At 36.5% G+C, this 21,918-nt stretch overlaps 1 protein-coding gene across 1 annotated transcript in view; it reads left to right on the top strand.

The window, feature by feature from the left end:
• The window catches only part of TMEFF2 (transmembrane protein with EGF like and two follistatin like domains 2), a 223,298-nt gene that overhangs the window by 161,548 nt on the left and 39,832 nt on the right, over positions 1 to 21,918 (top strand). The window contains exons 6-7 of the mRNA XM_021703066.1: positions 13,802 to 13,950; positions 14,885 to 14,944. Of these exons, the coding sequence (XP_021558741.1) occupies positions 13,802 to 13,950; positions 14,885 to 14,944 (209 nt within the window). The remainder of the gene's footprint in view (positions 1 to 13,801; positions 13,951 to 14,884; positions 14,945 to 21,918) is intronic.

Below are 21,918 nucleotides of genomic sequence, written 5' to 3'. Positions count from 1 at the left end.
CAACCATAGTAAGAACCATAGATTTTATTCTAAGGTTGATGGGGAGGCTTTGCTGGGTTTTGAGCAAGGAAATGATTTGATCCTATTTACATTTTAAAAGCATCGCCTGGGCTGTGCTGTGAACCAACTCAAGGGAGGCAGAGGAGAAATAGAGCGATTGAGAGGCCCTTTCATTTCCCTGGTGACTTATAGTATAGAGTATGTGCATACATATCCTTAGCTGTTTTGATTCTGAGCATTATAATGTCCTAATTCTGGATTAGTCCCTAATTTTTTATCTATGTTCCAGAAAAGATTATTTTTAATTTCTATATACTCTTACTAATTTTCTATACCTTGGTATTCCAATTTATTTACTGATAATTTTTCTCAGTACAGTATTTTGAATTTCTTGTGATCCAAGTTACTCTCTGATCTAGGAGTATAAATACAAAGCTAAAGTCATCCCATTTCTTTCTAGAAGTTTTGTGTATTTTTAATTATATTATGTTACCTTGATTAGAACTTCGCATTTAAAAAGTGTTGTTTTTTTTTCATATTAGAAAAATCCCAAACTAGAGTTCAGAACAGTTTATTTATTTAGGGCTAACATTTCATCAAGGAAAATATAAGCTTGAACTCCAGCTCATGTTGAAGGGACCCCTGACTGATACAACATCTGGATGAATAATGAGAGCATCCTGTATGGATTGTTGGCATTGGTCCCATTGGTGCCTTGATATGTACCTGATAATGATCTCAGCAAGCCCCAAGTCTGCCTGCCTGACAACCGTCAAACCTCGGTAGATCATTTGTAAGTGAAAAAGGTGTAGAATACATGTATTCAATGATTTTAAATTATAATCAACTATAAGCTGATTTATTTAAATAGGACTTATTTATGCTTTATGATATGCTCATTTACAGTATGGCACTTAAAGGTACTTATTTTGAAGAAAATAAAAGATAATATATGATAATAATAAGTATTGTTTTTAATTCAAAGAGATTGTAATATAACTTACTTAAGATAGAAGATTGACAATTTATGAAATGGATAGGATAGCATGGGTAAGGATAAATCAAATCCCTAATATATACTATATATAATAGTCACAACAAAGTTAAAATAATGAATCAATTTCCAAGTTTCAAGTAATTACTTATGATAATTCTCGTGTTTGTTATAGTCAATAGCTTATTGGTTTCATTAAAACAATCTCCTCTTAGAAGTAATTCAAAATCCTCTTTTAAAAAATAAATCGTGTTCCTGTAGTGGCCATTCGCTATTACTAAAAGAAAGTTCACATTTGATTACGCAGCTTAAAAAGCCTCCCGAGGGACACCTGGGTGGCTCAGTCGTTAAGCATCTGCCTTCAGCTCAGGTCATGATCCCAGGGTCCTGGGATCGAGCCCCGCATGGGGCTCCCTGCTCAGTGGGGAGCCTGCTTCTCCCTCTCCCACTCCCCCTGCTTGTGTTCCTGCTCTCGCTATTCTCTCTCTCTGACAAATAAATAAATAAAAATCTTAAAAAAAAAAAAAAAAGCCTTCCGAGATGAAATCAAGAGCAGGACCATTTTGCACAGCCATGCTTAAGAACAGAAATGCAGACATTTTAATTAGAGTAAAAAGAATAGCACCATTAGCAAATAACTCTAGCATGAAAAAATGAATGAGAGGAGAAGAATTCAATGTGACTTTTGCATGTTGCTCTGTATATTTATCTGAAATCTATAAATTGAGTTTGTTTCTACTGTGTTTAAAAGCAAGTAGATTCATTTCTCTTTCATTTCATTTATTTTGTCTCCGCAAATAAATACAATGCATTTACATCATCTTAATAGAAAGCATATTTTAAAAATGTTTTTCTACATTATTAGCAGAAATTTTGAACCTTTCCATGTTCTGAACAGTAAGCTTCTCTGTTACATGGTAAGCTCCATCAGTGGCAGGAAGTGTTTTCCTAAGAACTTAGACTGTACACTTTAGAGAGAGAGCAAGTAGTAAAGAGAGAAAGGGAAGGAAGAAGAGGACAGAGATAACAAGGGCTAAAAAAAAGGTAGGAGTGAAACTAACTTATTTTTAGCATTATTCAGTATAATGATATTCTAAACTTTTACAAGAATTTATAATATTTCTGGTAACTCAGATAAGTAAGTTTAAAATGATTCAGGTAAATAGGTTTCTACTTTTTGAAAGTTACACAAAATTTAAAGATATTAAAATCGAGAGGACAATGCCAAATACCTCATCTTTAAAATAGAATACATTAGGGGTGCCTGGGTGTCTCAGTTAAGTGCCTGATTCTTGATTTCGGCTTAGGTCATGATCTCAGGGTCATGAGATCGAGCCCTGTGTCAGGCTCCACCCTAAGCGCGGAGCCTGCTTAAGATTCTCTCTCTCTCTCTCTCTCTCTCTCTGCCACTCCTGCCCCCACCCCCCCAAGATAAAATAAAATAATAAAATAAAATAGAATACATTAGAAATGCTATCTATTGATAGCTTCTTTCTTTTTTAACCAAAAAAAACAAAAAAGAGAGAGAGAGAGAGAGATGTTAATCTTTTTGTACTTCCAAATATGGCAGGAAAAAAACCTTAATTTATAGATTTTAGATAAATATGGATGGCAAGTGGTTCTTTCATCCACATTGGGTCAAAGCTTATCTGCAGTTGATCAATTAAGGGTATGTGGGAAAATATTGTCGTTTGGTCGCCAGCCTGGCAAGGACTAGACTAATTTAATACAAAAGGAAGAATGAACTCTCTGTGAGCAAGGGAAGCGATAGAACCTGCTATGCACCAAATATCCCATGAAGTTGCTTCCATTCTTCCTGATTTATACTCTCAGAAAAACCTTTTGGGGTAGGTGTTATTATGAGCCAGAAGTTATTTTCCACCTTTTACAGATGTGTCAACTTGCAGAATTAAGATTTTAATTCAAGTCTATTATTTATTCATCATTTATTAGATACAAACAGTGGGCTGAGGCCCTTATTACACAATTCATGAGTCCATATTCTTCCCGCTCAGCTGCAGAGACGTGTAACGCCGGACAGGTCAGAGGGCAAGTGGGTAAGGCTATAGATGATGAAAGAGCGAACAACCCAGTAGCAGAAGCATCCGCCCTAGGAAGGAAGCATTCTGATGAATGTCAAACTCATTTAATAGAGGCTTTAGCAGAGAAGCAGCAGCAAAGACTGTAGGATGATTGGAAGGCAAGGATGTGCTAGATAAATGGAAATAATTAATAATATGAGTATCAGGAAACAAAGTGTCAGAATTTTAGAGCTGACCACCCTGGACATCATCTTACTGGGTCAGCTTGTCCTTCAGTATCCTGCAGCCAGAGGTCCAGCAGGTGGAGAATGATATCATCCAAACCAGACCCCAGAGCCCTGACTCCTGAGTGGGGTTCTTTCAATGGCCTGGCTTGACTTCCAGAAGCCTCTGTGGCTCTGGGGCCCAAAGAGGACACATATGCCGTCATTTCCGACATGGAACGTGACGTAAGAGTTTTAGGGAAGGAGAAAAATGTTTCGATGTATCACTTACTGTATACATGAACACATAAGAGAGGCATCTGCTGAGGGACGAGAATGAGAAATGAGTTGTTAGGGAGGTATCCTCAGTGGAGTAATGGATTTCAAAGTCCTCTGGCTACGAGTCATCATGGAAACTATCTGTGGAAATTCTACTCCCCCTTAAACTTCCAGTTCAAGAGTCACATTCTCTATGAAACCTTCCTAGAGCCTCTAGGTAGAAGTCATTATTCCTCCTCAGTGCTCTCAAAACATTGCTGTTCACTCCCACAAAGTCTCGCTCTGATGACACCGTTGTACAGATATTTGTTTTTCTCCTTTAGTTGTGATCTCTGCTGCCAGTAGGGATCACCCGAGCCATCTTGGCGTCTCTGATGTTTAGCCCCGTACCTCGCACCAAGTGGGTGCTCAACTGCACTGAGGGGATTAGACTGAATTAAATGAGATGTGTGATAAATGAAAATGAATGTGCCTAAGAGGGCAAAGAAAACAAATGAACAAAGAACAGCAGCGATGGCTGCAGCCCTCCCAACACCTTCAACAACAGGACCTTCCCCAGGAGCTGGCCACAGGGAGGCAGGCATACCTCCTTCCCCTTCTTACCTTTTAAGCTTAATGTTTTTGAGAAACTACAGTATTCTTATTTCAAGGCAAAATGTTCAAACATTTCTAACTGAGAGTCCTTCATCCCAAGGGTTTCAGAATAGCTCATGACTATTCCTGGCCAACAGCACTGCCATACAGCCCTGCTTTGGAGCAATCAAAACTCACCGGCAATGCAGCAGGAAGTCAATGAAGAATGCTGGCTTGGGCCCGTTAACGAAAATGCCACCATGTGTTCACGAGTTTCACATTTCAGTGGGCGAGCAAGTAAGATGAGGAGAGAGGAAGAAACACAGAGATGAGTCTCTTCGTATCATAAACTCTTCTTGAAAGTCATTTTTATACGGACAGAAGATCAATTTTAAGTAGTTATTTACAAAGAAATGTGATTTTATTCCACTGGGATTTCTCCATACATATACATATATATTTTTAAATTTTGTTTAAATAATTTAGAAATAAATTATCCAGATCAAATCAGTGAAAAAAAAATATCTACCAAGCTTGGTAATTTAATCATTTTAAGCAAAATGTCTAATCTCATATTTTTATTTTTATTTTGAAATTATCAAAAATAATATAACACTTGGACATTCACCACCTAGTTTTAACAAATACAAACATTTTAGCATATTTACTTTTAGTTGTTTCTTAAGAACCATAACATTACAGATAAGGTTAGGGCATCCTCCTTCCTCAGTCATATTTCCCACCTTCCCTTCGTAGGGTTACAACATAGCATCCCCATGAATTTTTTTTAAAGATTTTATTTATTTATTTGTTTGTTTGTTTGTTTGTTTGTTTGTTTATTTGAGAGAGAGAGAGCATGGGCTGGGTGGAGGGGCAAAAAGAGAGGGAGAAGCAGACTCCCCACTGAGCAAGGCGCTGGACTCAGGGCTCCATCCCAGGACCCCAGGTACATGACCTGAGCCAAAGGCAGACGTTTAACCAACTGAGCCACCCATGCACCCCCCCCCGTGAATATTTTTATTATATTTTTTCATTATTCACATGATGAAATTTTTGATAGCATGTTATAATGTATATTTAATGTTATTTTAAAAACAAATTTAAATTATATTGACCCTTAGACTAATAAATGAAAAATAAAGGATGACATAAGCATAAGGGAGATCATGTAATGCAAATTTTAATTATGAATGGAATGAGTTCAGGCCAGGACCTGAAACCATTATCATGAAAACCACCTGAACAATGTATTGAACAATATTTTCAAGCTAGCAGTTTTATCACAATGCAGAGCTAGTATTCATCTACTTTTTTTATATCTCATGGATGAAATCCAAGGGTATGATATTAAATTGTAGTTTTGTGGAAAATCTAGACTGTAATGATGTTCATACATATTTATTCTTGAAAGTCTTTGGTCGGTCGAAAGCCTACCGGATGGCCAGTTTGCAAAGTAGGAATCCTGCAGCTGGGCCTGAAGGAAAGTGCCAGAACATGCAACAGGATCCTGACGGAAAGGAGCGAGTGGGAATTCAGTACATCTCCTTATTCAAATGTCGAGTTCATTGTATTGTTTTAACTTCCAAGTTTTTATTCTGGGGTTTTCATGCTTTCTGACTTCGCTGTGTAGTAAGAGCCATCCAATCAGAGAGAGACCGCACTTCTTAGTAATCGCAGAGTCACCCTTGGTTATTGAATATGTTTTCCAGCTTAATGAGCAAGAGCGTACACATAATGCTAATGAGGGATTTTTGCTTCAGGATGCTTTTAAAAATGTATATGAGTAAGAAGAATTGTTTACTTTGATTATTTTAAGATGTAAATGCAGCTACTTCAAGAAGGAAAAAATAATCCTGAGAAAAATGCAAGCATGATACATGAAAAGGGAGCTCCAGTCAAACCCTGCTTCAACCGTATTGTCTACATGGAAGAGGGGCATGGGGTCACTTGCTGCCTTGGAGGGAGCCTCGTTTGCTCTCCGAGGCAGCAGGCATTAATAGTACCTGCTGCCAGTTTTGTTGCAGTCATCTTAAACCAGTCCTGGAATCAGGCAGGGTACACAGTACTACAAAGAATCATTCTCCTTAAACTGCAGATAAGGGTGCTGACATGATACAGCTATCACGATGGAACTCTGTTTGCCCCTGTCCCAACAGCAAAGAAAGAAAACTCTCCCTACCAGGAAATCATGCCTTCCTGAGTCCCACACACAGCTGCCCGGCTGCCCCTCGCATCAGTTTCCTCTTTGGACCACAACACAAATCAGGAAAAAAGCAGGAAAGGGTAGAGCAGGAAGGGCATGGTGGTGACATTTGTGCCTTAGTACCTCGTTATAATACACCTTAAGTATGGAGCCACTAAGCGCCATGGATTCTTCCTTTTCTTCATTGGAGTGAACACCGCTGCCCTGAGTTTTCCTATCTAGCCCCCAAGTTTACAGCAATAGCCTGGTGATTAGTCCCTCCGCCTGCACTCCCCTGCAAGTGTAATCTCCCTAAAACACCCCTTCCATCATGTTGACCTTCTTATCACCCTGTGCTCAAAAAGCTTTCGGGACTCTTCATTGTGCAGAAGATAAAGGCCACACTCCTTAGGTGGAATTGAGCCCCTTTACAATCTGTCTAGAGTGCTGTATCCTGCCACTTTGGTTGAGAAGAGTTCATTCCAATCAGACTGATCTATTTGCAGCTCCCCAGCTCCGTGTTAGGGTCTGCCTCCGCACATTTCCCCACTTCATGTGCTCCATCCCAGATCTGTTAAATCCCTCTCACCTTCAGACATAGTTCAGTTTCCTCCTTTTCCTCCCTATCTCATAAGCATTAGAACCTGGCAGTATTGTGGAAGTTGGAGCTAAGCGCCTGGCACAGGGGAGCCCCTCCATAGCTTCACGTCCTTTCCCACCACTCTACCTTGGTTTTACTTGGTGAATCACTTCTGCTAACGGCTCCAACAATGATGGTTTTGTATCAGTGCATGTAGGCACCTGTCCCTGTCATCTGACACCACATACCTGTCACCTATAGCACATGGAGGAAAACCTTTTCCCGCAGGTCACTGAATCATGTACATTAAATGAGAATATTAAATTCCTTCTGTTGGAATGAAGGGGAGAGAAAAAAGGATGTTTTCAAGCCAAAATATTTGAGGTTTCTCAATAGGCTATGCAAGCTATCTGCCTTAGAAAGAGCCAAGGAACTTGCTGAAAATTTTGCTTGAGTCCTACCTCAGACCCAACGCATCAGAATTTCTCACATGGATGTAACATACACTAAATTAGAAAGTCTCTTAGTCTTAGAGGGTGAGAAAGAGCATTTTCTGTAATTGCAGCTCACCACATCTGCACATCAGAATCCCCTGCAGTATTTTTGACAACTCCAGTTAGTTACTGCAGCCTCACACGAGACCTCCTAAGTGGAAATCTCTGCGTTGCTGCCCAAGGTCGAACTATTCCACAGAAAATTTTTCTTTGCATCCAAGATTAGAAACCACTAAGCCAAAAATTATGATGACCAATAATTATTGGGTAATTACAACTTCTCAGAAACTTTATTAAGCAATTTATGTGCTTCATTCCATTTAATCCCCACAATCTTGAGTTAGTAGCTCCATTTTCGCAGGCTCAGGGAAGTTAAGTAACTAGTTCAATGCCATATAGTAACTGATCAAGCCTCCATTAAACACAGGTCTATCTGATACCAAATTCCAGGCTCTAGTCCCATTCCTCATCTACCTTTATTGTATTAGACATCATTCTGATACATGGCCATCAGTCTTTTACCCAGGAATTGTTGCACTTGTTCAATAGGCAATTCTGTTTTTGAAAGTTCTGACACCACCCCGGGGAAGGGTCTCTCAGCTTCATTTTTCTTCATTCAGACATCCATTGACTGGCTATTTGTTGCCCTTGGCTTTTTCTCAATAGTCCCAAGAGCTTCCATCTAATAGACCAACTTCTATACTTTACCTCCTTATAAAGAGATAGATATTAATGGCAACTAAGTTTTTTCCATGTACAAGATAACTCTCGTCCCCCTTGGAAAGCCTCACTGTAGTCCTTGGTAATATGTCTGGAGAAGGGCATTATTCCATCATCCTAGATTTCAAAGCTAAAAGGATTGCCCTTCTCAAATTTAAAAACAAAAACAAAGAAATAAACAAGCTCACATATATCGCCTGAGTAACAATATAGCAGACTTACTAGTATTACCTCCCAGTCAATGCTTTTCCACACTCTATAGGTTTTTTGTTTTCAGTGGATTGTCACATCTCTTATTTCATTTTTTCCCTCACAACCCAGTCATTCCTGAATTGTAGTTTCTTTACAGATAAAATAATTATAATCAAGTTCCATCAAAAGGAGTTACATGAGAGTTAATGAGTAAATGGGCTTAAAGTATCACAAGAGTCTTGAATGAAAAATACACACTGTTTTCACTGTTATTAATATAATGCAGCTCATCCATTACAGTCCTGATGGAGAGCACAGACAGTGGCCCTGACCTCATTTTCTGGCCAGGCTAGAAAGGGTCTGCATAATAGCCCCAGAGACAGCCGGGCTCAAGGGAAAGAAACCAGTCAAGGTTCAAAACAACCCAGAAAGCCATCCTCACTGCAGTACAATTGGGTACTTTAAAACTGATTAGGGATGTTGTATGGACAAAATTTGGAATGGGCAAGTCAAGGACCTTGGGAAAGGAACAAGTGATAGACATGTTTAATAGATGAGACAAAATCTAGTGAAATTTGAGGGCAGCCACCCACCAGACACATGAATAAGTAATTTGCTACCTGGCAGCTTTTGCATCCTCACACTCTGGAGGACAATGAGGCATTCCTAAATGTAAGGGAAAGGTTTCCGTAACTCATTGCTGAACACCTTCGGAGGAGCCATTTCGAGAGAGGCAGGGAACTAAGGTAATGTAAAGCCCCCAAAATATTCATGAGATACTTATAAATGCATGTGGGCCATCGTAGACACCACCTTTCACTTCCTATAATTTCAGTTCTTTACTCCATCAAGTGGTCTTTTTAAATTATTGGATGCTTCTCTTCTTTCTTACAATTCAGAGAACTAAGGTTTTCAGTCAATGTTAACTTTCTTTGAAGGATTTCAGAGGGTAGTATTTCCACATACAAACCCTAAAATTATTATTTTCAAGTAGGGCTGGTTCTTTTTCTCTGTAGCCTAGAAGAAAAGAGATCTATGTAATCGCAGTGTCAAAATGTCAAAAGACTGAGATAGGTTGGGAAAAAGAAGAAGAGGAAAGAAAACACACACACACAGACCCTTAAAGGCATCCATGCAGTCCTCAGGCTTACAAATCCTTGGCTCACATAAAATACTTGTGACATGCTGTAATTAACTAGTTACTCCTCTCAGAATGCATAATAATGCAATTATTTGCCAAAAGCAGTGAAGAAGGGATAGTTTCTGTTTTCAGAAATATCTGCCTTTCATTTCTGTAAAAAGAAAACCCCTGGATTAATTTACATAAGCTGCTAAAGCACAGAGTGACCTGCAATTTCACCATTACAGTATATGATAATTCTGTCACCTTGTTATTGGAGCCTTGTATTTTTCAATGGTTTGAAACAGCAATAAACTGACAAGTCACTACCATGTTTAAATTATACTGGTTCTTAAAAACTGCGCCCAAATACCACAAAATATAAGTAGTGAGCTGCATGGTGAAACATGTCCCTTTCACAACTGTATTCTGATGTCATTGAGGTCGCTAAGGGCTAGTGCTCTGTCTCCTCTGTCTGTGGGACACAAATTAAAGGAGGCAGGTGGCCTTCTTCAAGTGCCAAGTAGCACAGAGTTAAGTGAGAGTTTATATGAACATATCACTGGTTCTTTCTCCTATGTGTTAATGTCCAGACAAGAACTAATCTCTTTAACTTCGTCCAAGTCTATCCTGCCTTTCTTTCAGTAATTCATTCAGTAACCATTTATTGATGACTTGCTATGATGCCCTCTACTAGGTTCCAGAAATTCAAAGGTAAAAAAGACAGATAGCCTTTAAGAAGGTTGCAGAAAGTGAAGGTATGAACTAATAAACAGGCACATTAAGAATGCAGTAAATGCCACCACAGAGCCCATTCTTCACACACACACACACACAAATTCGTGTACTCGTGTCAACATGCAAAATCTCTCTGCCCCATGAATCTGAACTTTCAAAAATTCCAGGCTCTTTAAAAGTTTTGAAGGAGTGACTTGGTGCTAAGATTTGGTGCTAAAACTTAGAGTCAGTTGGAGAGTTTGTGTGTGTGTGTGCATGTGTGTGTATGTGTGTGTAAAACCTGTATTTTTGTAAAAAAGTAGAAACAACATTATGTAGAATTTTGTTAAGGATAAAATAGTCTAAACAATTGATGTCTTAAGTAGTCAGATTAACTTAATTCATATCAATTTGTTATTTGTTCTAATTCCCGGGTATTAGTTCAGAATGCCTTCAAATGAATATTCACTGATATATCCCTATGATCCTAAAAAGTCTGGATCACTTGTTTGGGAAGACAGAGACTAAGAGGCATTATGACTTAGATTCATAACATCACGATAAATACTCTAAGAGTAGACATAGTCTTATTTTTTCAAGTCTAGTCATCCAAGGTATTCCTTTAATTAGTTCATAATAGGAATTTGGGTTTGCCTTGTTTTTCACTGTACGGAACAGTATGTAGAACAGCATCAAACTGCCTATATTGGAAATTAGGTTCTTCCCCATAAAAGCTATGTGACTTCTCTAAGCTTCAATTTTCTCATCTGTAAGATAGAGATAGTAATAGTAGCCACCTCACCGAGATAGAAGGATGAAAGGAGTAATGGCATATAAAGCATATAGCACTATCATTAAGTAAGCTACTATTATTATTGTCATTATCTGATCTCAGTGAGAACACTTAATATCTGCCAAGAAAATTAGTTAGCTACTCTGTTTTTATGACAATATAGTAATGATGATTTATATTAGTTTCATCTTTTTTTAAGAATATAAGATCATGTCACTATATTTATTCATTTCATTTATTTATCTACTACATGCAGTTACTGAATGATGAGTGTATGGAAGGTATTGGGTGGTGCGGGGAATACAAAGATAATTTAGCGACTACCGATAGAGTGTCAGACTATGGTCCTGGAATCCTGCATGGTTTTTGAACTAATTAGGTTTAATAAACTCAGATACTAAAAATAATTTGAAGATACCCTTGTACCCTATATAATTTACTTTTTAGATAGATGAGAAAATATGACTTTCTGTCTGTTCTGCTGTTAGTAACAGATAATTATGCTGGTGTCTTTCAAGGAGATAGTCCCCAGAGTCTAACACAACAATAGTAAACTGGCATGAAGGCAATTAGAACCAACTTTTAAAAAACACACAATGTCCGTCTCCTCACCTCTTTATTTACTACAGATTGTTAAGGAAAACAAGGCTCATCTACAAAGTAACTTCCCCAAATGCACGGTGAAAAGAACCAAAAAGTCTTTTTTTTTTTTTTTTTTTTTTGAGAACGGACCAAAAAGTCTTGAACATGTAGGCAGCTCTCAATCTCAGATCTCTCAGATGCCAAGAATCAGGCCAGGTAACAATGTTGTGATCTCAGTAGCTACATCGCGACCGAGGTAGGAACACCACTCCTCAATGACTTATGCATTTGGAGATGGTAACCATCTGTCCTAGCTATTTGTTCCTAAGCATGCGAAAGTAAAAATAACCAAGTGTTCCTAAAGCAATTCTCTGACCAAAAAAAAAAAAAAAATTAAGTGCATTGGCACAATTTCTGCCAGTACTTTTAACAGAGATCTAGGTAATTCTGATACAGATGGTCTAAGGACTACACTCCGAGAAGCACTGTTGTGTAGACAAACCCTCTCTCACTTAATCAGCAAATGGATCAAGCACTGATTCCCAGGAAGTGAATCTGGTGCCAGTCTGACTGCCTAAAAAGGTAGAATCCTAGGCTCTACCCCCAGAGTTATTAGGGCCAGAAACCTGCTTGTGAATCAGTATATTTAAAAGTTTTCCAGGAAATTCTAATACACAGCCTATGGTGAGAGGAAAGGGGTTATATGTTGCTTTAACACACCCGTAGGTGGCCCTTGTTCCACAATTTACTAGCTCTCTGACCTTATAATTGCGCTATCGTTGGTCTATAAAATGGCTGTTGTAAAGATTAAATAAAGCAATGCATGTTAAGAACCCAGCATGTAGTAAGCTAGTTGTTATTGTAATCATTATATTATATGCCCAGCTCTAAGTAAGATCTACAGAAGTAAAATGTGTGCTTCACCACTTTGGGAAGCATATAATCCATTTAGAAAAATAATGTAAATATTAATAGAAAATTAATTAATAGAAATCTAAAATATGAGTTTATATTCTAAGGCAATAACATATTTACACACATATAAAAATATTCTGAGTGAAACAGTGTACTTTGTCTACAGAGAATGATAACATAGGAAAAGTCATATAAAGTTTGCTTGAAAATATCTCATTCTTCTAATTCAGGCAACCTAATTCTCATTAATTCAAATTTGTATGTATATTATAGAAAAGTATTAAAATCATGAGTGGTGGGGCGCCTGGGTGGCTCAGTCGTTAAGCGTCTGCCTTCGGCTCAGGTCGTGATCCCGGGGTCCTGGGATCGAGCCCCGCATCGGGCTCCCTGCTCAGTAGGAAGCCTGCTTCTCCTTCTCCCACTCCCCCTGCTTGTGTTCCCTCTCTCGCTGTCTTTCTGTCAAATAAATAAATAAAATCTTTAAAAAAAAAAAAAACCATGAGTGGTAATCAACTTGTATTTATTACTTAAAACTAGAATTAGAAAAAATAGCGTATATCTGGGAAAGGGATCCATGGGACAGGCATCAAGCGGCCCACAAATACTCTGAAATTTTATGCAAAAAAGTTGTTTTGTGTGAGTATGAGTATTTCTGAAGAGAGAGCCATACCTTTCATTTGATTCTCAAAGGGTTTTGCGCTGCCCCCCCCACAAAAGTTAAGGACCACCAAAGATTCCCGCTTAGCACATGTCTTGTGCATCTTCATGTAGCTGAAGAAATATAACTCCTGATTACACTCCAAATAATCTCCTGGCTTACTTTCTTGCAAATGTCCTCTGAATCATTTTCCTCACGCTCTCACCATTCAAATATCCTGAGAATAAAGTAACACAGTAAGATCTCATTTGAGGAAATTGTAAAGCAGACTTTCATGGCTACCTCAGCCTATTCAAATTCTGCCAACATCAGCATGGAAGTTTATGTACACGTTTCAAAAGTTCCAATGGCAGAGATTTACTGATGATTATTTTCTGCGTTTCCCCTTTTTATTTTTTTTATCCATTTATCAATCTTTTGAATTATTTTCAATTAGTTCTGTGCTTCTTTTCATCTCTGGTAGGAAAATGAAGGAACTTCCCTGGAAGGATACAATTCAGTTTTGTGGACTTGTATGTTGCCAATCTAGCAATTCTTCCACTCTGTGTTTAATGTATAATGTGATAGCAACACTATTAATGTTACTTTTTTTTTGATTGAGGTAAATTGGTATATGACATTATACAAGTTTCAGGCACATGACATTATAAATTGATATTTGTATGCACTTCAAAGTGATCACCATCATAAGTCTCGTTACTACCCATCACCATACAATTAAACCCCTTCACCCATTTTTATTTCTCTCTTCCTTTAGGTGTGTGTGCAACATCGACTGTTCTCAAACCAACTTCAATCCCCTCTGTGCTTCTGATGGGAAATCTTATGATAATGCATGTCAAATCAAAGAAGCATCATGTCAGAAACAGGAGAAAATTGAAGTCATGTCGTTGGGTCGATGTCAAGGTAATGTTCATACCAAAATTCATTTCAAAGAATGTTTTTAGTCTTAGTGTAGAAATGAAAAGTGAAGATAACTCCTTATTAGGCAAGCTATTTCCTTTCCGGAAGACAGTTCTGATTTATAATGGATACTAAAGTCTACTGTAGCATTTATGGTGATTATAGGAGTTTGAGAGCCTATGAGCAACAGTCTGTATCTTTTTCTATATAACGGGACTGTATCTTCACAATGCCGTAAACACAGAAGCCAATATTCAGCAGACATTCTCCTTGCACAGGGAAAAAAAAAAAAAGTCAAAATCGTCTTTAGCAAAGAATCTGAGGATTTATTAGAAAACCTTGAAATTAAAAACAAATGACACCATTTTTATGTATTGAATCAATAGAAATATTTCAAGTACATTTTTTTTAAATATTTTTATTTATTTATTTGAGAGAATGAGAGAGAGAGAGCATGAGAGGGGGGAGGGTCAGAGGGAGAAGCAGACTCCCTGCCAGCAGGGAGCCCAATATGGGACTCGATCCCAGGACTCCAGGATCATGACCTGAGCCGAAGGCAGTTGCTTAACCAACTGAGCCACCCAGGCGTCCCTCAAGTACATTTTTTAAAACAGGATGTACGAGAATGTTTTATTTTGTTTCTTATTCAGAAACAAACATTTTCTTGGGTTTTGACTTGTTATTCCTTTACCCACCTTATCTCAGTTATAATTGTGAACCTTCTCTTTGCCCCAAACTCTAGAAAGCTGATACCATTTTATTATTTGCTCTCAAGCAAATTGATGTAAATGTGTCTTTGCATAAAGGTAGCTTAGAACTATAGTTATAAAATTTCCTTAATCACAGTGAAGATACTATTAGAAGAATAATATAAATTTGACATTTGATGTTTAGGAAGCAATTAATCAATCTTCGTTGTTAATTTTTTTTAACACAGATAACACAACTACAACTACTAAATCTGAAGATGGGCATTATGCAAGAACGGATTATGCAGGTATATTATAATATTTTCTACAATAGAATATGAGCACTTCTATAAAAGAGTCCTGGGGGAATCATTTTTTTCTTACCATTGATCCTAATTTGAATCTTGCAAGACTTCTGACATGTACTAATCTTCTCTTGCTTGGTTCAAACTTTCAATAGACAATAGTGAATTTTTTTGAAGCAAATAAAATGCCTTTTTTTTTTTTTTGCCAGAGTTAAAGCAATTGTCAAAAATGTCAGTAAGATATAACTAACTTGTTTTGACAGTGCAAATGGTACAAATGACAAAACATTTATCAAATTAATGGGCATCAGTGGAAATTAATGTAGTTTTTGGCAGTATATTGTAATGAATGCAAACATTCTTGTTTGAATTTTCATTAAAGTCAACGATAAAAAATTTTGCTAGTCTCTAAAATAACTAGAAAGGACAGCTATAAATAATACAGGCTATCTCTCTTTAAATGCAAAGTTAAAAAGCTATCTGTAACTTACTTTTAAAATATTAACTTATTATTATTTTAATAAATATAATTTATATTTAAGTAAATTATTATTTTAAAAGTACAATGTAGCTTCTGACATGCAGAATTATCAAGCATTTATATAAAATATAAATTTTATTTAGCTATTATAGAATATTATTTTGAGAATTATTTCTATCTAATATAATTTTTCCAGGGTGAGAAATAATTTATGGGTATGCAAATAGGATTTTAACAAAGTATTAAATTTTATAAAAACTTAGGATTAAAAATATAAAGTAAAATTATTGATGTTGATAATGATATTTGGAGTTTTGTGTTTTAAAGAGCTTTTCACTCAACTATTAAACAGCTCTAACTAAATTTATGGCCAATAGTCAATCAAGAAATGCTCTTATCTTTCAAAATATGTATTATCGTTCATTTTTTTCTGAAATTGTATTTTAACAGTATTTCTGACATCATATTTATATACAAAATTACTCTCAATGAAATTGAAAAAAGTTAATCAGATGTTATACTATGGATACCTCACACCTGTTAGAATTTAGAAATAACAAAAAATTTTTTTTTAATTTTTCATTTTTATCTTAATGGTTTTCAACATGTAAACAAAACTATTCATGTGCTAGAAGCCTGGAAGTATCATGGACAATGATACATGGAAAAACATTAGTTCTACTATTGTATAGCTGTTCCCAAATGTCCAGGAGAGCTATTAGCAGGTGTTCCTAGAAAAGAACAGTCCATGATCAATAAGTTTGGGAGAAGCCCAGATAAACAAATGACTTTCTTACCCAGAACACCTCATAGCTCTGGTGTGCACTATAAAATCTTTAAGAGATATGCATCTTTTATTTATTTATTTTTTTAATTTTTGTTCTAATAGATACAAAATACACACAGATGTCGGCTGGGTAGTATAATGAACCCCATGTATTCATCACTCAAATGCAGTAACATCAACCCATGACTAACCTAGCCCCATCTCCAACTGCATCCTCTTTCAGCATTTTCAAAGTATGTGGAAAGAAATCCCAGAAATTGCATCATTTTATTCATAAATATTTTAGCCTGCAACTCTAAAAGATCAACCCTTTTTAAATAAAATTACGTTATTATCACACCTAAAATAATTTTGAGTGATTCCTTATAGTATATAGCTTTTATCAAACTTATTTGATAAATAACACATGCCTTTGCAGCACTTTTGCGGTACTAGGATTCCCAAGAATGCACTTTGAAATATGCTGATCCACAGGAAAGTATTAAAGTGATAAAAGATCATGAAAAATCAAGGTCTGAAACTAATAATATACATTTTAAATGTTAAATGAAATCAAATTTAAATTCTATATTTTGTTATAAACAATAGCTGTATCTTGAAGGTACTGTAAGCCACTACCTGGCATATTTAATTTTACTGTAGCCTAAAGTGTTTGAAGATTTCACAAGGATTTCCCTTTCATATAAAGAGTAACTAACTGTGCTTAAAATACCTTTATACTTGTTTTGCAAACTAATTCACTTGGGAAAAAATCTTCAAAAATGTAACATTATATGAATAACTTCTCTATTGAAATATTCGTCATTGAACTCATAGGAAAATCAAGCTTCTCCCTGAAACAAAAAGCTTTTCAAGTTGATTAGCATCAATATGCAAATATATGTGAGTTTATAAAACTGTACATTACATATCATATTGGAGTTTACCACTCTGTCATTGTCATTCATATTACCTATTTACAGATTGCCCACTTTCAAAGAGTTTGGGAGTTAAATTTTTGTTCCAAAGAATTCATATTTGAATTTGATTTCAAAGAGATAATTTCTGACCTTCAATGTCAATGCTTTTAGTTGGCATTATTTCCTCTCTTACCCCTTTATTGAACATGAGAAGGAAAGAAAATGTGTTTTTATATCCATGCAAATGAAAACTGTTCAGACCCTCAGTGTTGTCCAAGGTCTGCTAGCTTGACATCAGATTTATCTAGTAAATTCCATAGAAAAACTTTTAAGATAAAAGTAAAGTTTAAAAATACATGTTTGTTGAAATCCAAATTTAAGACAGGAACAAAGATAATGTCAATTGAAGCCTGCAATTTCTAATTAAGCATTGATTACATACTTTAAAACTCCCATGGAAGTTAATTTAGATGTCTTTATCTTCAACGGTAATCTTATTAAAAATACAATGTATACCCCTCATTAGACAATATATAAATAATAGCCACATCCCTCAACATTTCCAGGCTTTCGATAATATTTGCAGTTTCATAAATTTTGGGATACAAACTTTGGAAAAATAAAAGGAACCAAATGGAGACTCAGTATGTCACTGTCCTCTTAATTTTTGTTTCACGTTTTCAAAACTCTCCAAGGAGGGAAAACAAAAACTGTGTGATTCACATTCCTAGAAGTTTGCTATCTGCTCACAAGTTCATTTAATGTCACAGTCACTTCCCTTGTTAGACAAACATCGATGGACGCTCCCACTGGAGGGAAGTACAGATCTTAACACACTCGTTTTTTTCTTAGATGTTGTTAATACTAGAGGTTAAAAACCTTTAGCAACACCCCTATTTTTCCTGTTTAAGCCTACCTTAACGATGTTAGTACAAAAACCACACATTACTGATTACAAAAATGAAAAATAATATAAAGAGAACCTAAATCTAAAAATAAGTATGCTGTGTCTCATATTTAATATCATTTACAAAATAGAGACTGCAGTAAGGACGGGCAAGGGCCAATTCACAAAAAAACAAATACAAAGAGAGCCATGCCCCCAACAAGGCTAAGAGGAGGTCAACTACAGGGTGACCGAACTTGTGCAGAGCTATGAAGTCCAAGATGGACCTGAAACAGACTCTAGGAAGCCAAAGAATTTGCCAGATCATCCCAGCCAGCATTACTTTCTGGTTGTGCTTGACTTGGGTCTCTATTCTGCCCTCTCTTCTTTAATGAGACCCAAGGCAGTAGTGAGTCCTGAGTCAAGAGCTTTGGATCTCTGTTTCAAGGCAGAGTGACAGGATCTCTGTCTGATAAGCTAAACAGGCTACTTAATGTCATTCTCCCTTCATCAGTCTAAGACTTGGGCTTACATTTAGGTCTTTCTCTTTACTTGCAGAAAGGCTCAGAGAACAACATTTTATAAAACCCACAGAACTGAAGCTTTCAGGGATTTCCATTGTTTCAAAATGCTAATATTAAACTTTCCTTCTGGAAGTTTTTATAAATAGCATATTTTATAAATAGCAAATGTTTTATACCTCTTGAAATCTGCAACATTTTCTTTTTTAAAAAATTTCCCCTCATGTCTTAGAATGAAAAAATGAAGTTCAACCATTTTGTTTTTCTTCATCTGGTGTGTGTATTTTCTGATTGTATTGCTTTTCTGCCTAAAAGTCTGATCATGCTTCAAGAAAAGTAGCTGTGTATTTTTCCAGTGAAAATGTACTTAATTTTATAAATTGTTAGATGTAAAAAAATATACACATACACATAAACACACACACGAAAAACAAAACAAACCATGAATTTAAACAATTTTGTCTTTTATCACCTAGAAAATAAAATGAGTTTTCTTTTATGACATTTTGCACCAGTTTCCGAAAGGATTTGTAGCGGCTTATAATTAAAATATATTCAATGAGATCGTTTAAAGAGAAAGTGAAAGCATAAGGCAGAACTGTAGAGGAAAATAAATATATCAGCAACATGGACTATTATAGTTACTGCATTTAGCCCTGAGCTTCCTTGTAACCAGTGTAAAAAGAGAAAATATGATCAAATCAATTCATTCAGAAAATATTTAGAGTCCCTGCTATATGCACTCCACTGGGCTTTACAAAGGTGAACTCCTCATTCTAGGGCTCTGCCAAAATGGAACTTAGGTTTCCATCGCCTGATAAAAAAAGAATAAATAATTAGTTCAGAAACCAAACACATAATTTCTCTAATGTTCAGTTCTCAAAAGAAATATTTGGCACAGATCTTCTTATAGCTGGGAGACATAGAATGGATATTATCTTCAATAGTGATTTTTATAAAATATGCCCAGGCTTTTCACATGGCTGGGGATTTTTTATAACAATTTTTATAAGATTCTAGAGCATCGCATTAGAATATGTGTAAATCAATGATAGTCTTTCTGTGGCAGATTAAATAATGAGTTATATTTATGTATATTTCCGAGTTAGAAAAAAATAACACAGAGTCCTAAGGGAAATGGCTAGGAGGCGGAGTGTGTTCAGCTTATCTTCCTCATGTATCTACAGGTTTAACAGGGAGCTGGATTAGAAGAACAGTCAGAAAGCTTGAATAAAGATAAAGAATATGTTAAATTATAGTATCTATATGGGGAAAAGAAATTTCCCCTGCTTTTATTAGCAGTTAATGAGAAAAGTTAGCCCTGAGTCATCTCCACAGCCTTGGGAGGGAACCAGGGTCTCCCCAGCTCTGAGTCTAGGTACAGGCATGCATGGAGTCTGTGTCTTCTTATTGTGCATCACACTGTGGCCATTCACCATTGCCTGTAACATTGAGGGAGGCTTAATTTTTTTAGGAAATTTTCTCTTTAGAAACCCCTCCCTTACCTTTAGGCAATAATTTAAATATTAAGCTCAGGTCTAAAAAAAGAAAGAAAGAAACCAGAAATATACATTTAAACCAAATTCCATACATCCTATTATTATTCTTCAGTTGTTCACACTGAGAGGAAACTGACATCTTGAAAGGGTATCTAGTCTAAGTGAATTGTCATAATAACTTGTTCTCTGTGGAGGCCTTTGCAATTGACAAAGGCCTGTCTCCTTCAGTCTTGGCGACAGAAATGTGAGGGAGATATTATATGCATTTGACAGGTGAGAAATGGAGGTTCAGGGCGATTAACTAAAAAGGGAGTATGTGATAGAGCTGAGGTTCAAAACATCATCGCTAATTCCAGAACCCAGCAAAGTGTGAATGGTATGGGACCAGGGGAGAAGTGTCACTATCTAACATTCTTAGAGACTTTGGGACCCACTCTGCACCTTAGAGGTTAACCCCTTGAGAGTTTCAGACTCAAAAATGTTTCACCGCGACATCTACATTGCTGTGAAATGCTCCAAAGAGTTACTCCTCTCTTTGATTTGTCTGTATCTCACAAGCATCCTACAAGCACTATCTTGTTTGATTCTTAAGTTTTGCTGTTCTGTTTTCTATTTCCCCACATAGACAAGAGAAACCAAAGAGAAGTGTTTGCTGCCAAGTAATCCTACATTAATAGAAAAGGTGTGTGCAATACTCTCTAGGTTTACAAAGATCTATTCACATTACCTTATTTGCTCTCAGGTCAATCCAATAAAACAGGGTTACAAATACTAAGGGAAGTAAAATGGTAGCTCCGAAAAGCTAAGCGGTTGACCCAGAACTGGACGCAGCATTTTGGCACGTTGACCACCCACCCATGCAAATATAGCACTTGCTTGATTTATCTACTATTTGCCTCGATTGCTCTTCCGCTATATATGTATCGACATGAATATCCAGCAGTTACAAATCATATTTATAACATGAATTAATTCAGTCATGTGGAAAAAAATCTGCATTTAAAATGGGAGCTTTTTCCATTCGCTCGTGAACACAAGGAACACTTCCCCGGAAAGCATGTTATGTCTAGGCCAATAATTTGATCTGTAGGAAAGAAAGAAATAGTAGCAAATGCAGGCAGCAGCATGTAGCGCAAATATTGGTATCAACAGTGAAATAAATAAAAATGTTTGCCCAGACTATTACCGTGCCACCAGGCTAGCCTAGAATATTTAAGCTCGAGAAATGAATTAAGATGTCAAGATTTTCTCAAGATGTCTCAGGGAAAGTGTCTCAATTCAAGTATTTTCCCCTCTGGGATTTACATTAGAGTGCTGCAAAATTCATAAAGCTTTCTATGAACTCTAACTCACAATTTTTCCTGCTCTCTTGAACTTCTGTGCTTTCATTGTTTTCCCCATAAAATCATGTAGCCAGTCATCTGTAATATTATGTTATGTTCATGGTTATAGATAAACACAGAAATAGTATTTGCAATACAGATGAAGGTTTTCTACTGAAGAGTTGCCTTGGGCCCTGGTAGACTCTGGAAAACTTTGTGTTTATGCCCCAGTTCATAAATGCATTCTGCATCATTTATGTGCACTTTTTCCTGTTTGAAATGCTCCTTTCTGAAACAGATTGTTCACTTTGAGGTATTACTCATCTACTTTTCTCTTCCATAAAGGTGTGGCGGAGAGTTTAATGGTTAGGACCGCTAAAAATCGGACAGGGTTGAGTTTAAACACTGGCCATGCTTTTGATTATTTAACCGTGAGCCAATTAATTGACCTTTCTGAGCCTCAGTTTCTTCATCTGTTCAGTGGATATAATAAGCCTACTTCCTTAGGGTTAAAGATTGAATTAAAAGACATTATAGACGATATTAGCAAGAAACTAGTAAGCTAGCTGTTGTTATTATTTT

This window comes from Neomonachus schauinslandi, chromosome 3 (assembly GCF_002201575.2).
Source record: "Neomonachus schauinslandi chromosome 3, ASM220157v2, whole genome shotgun sequence".
NCBI lineage: Eukaryota > Metazoa > Chordata > Mammalia > Carnivora > Phocidae > Neomonachus > Neomonachus schauinslandi.
This window is presented reverse-complemented; position numbering and strand designations above follow the sequence as displayed.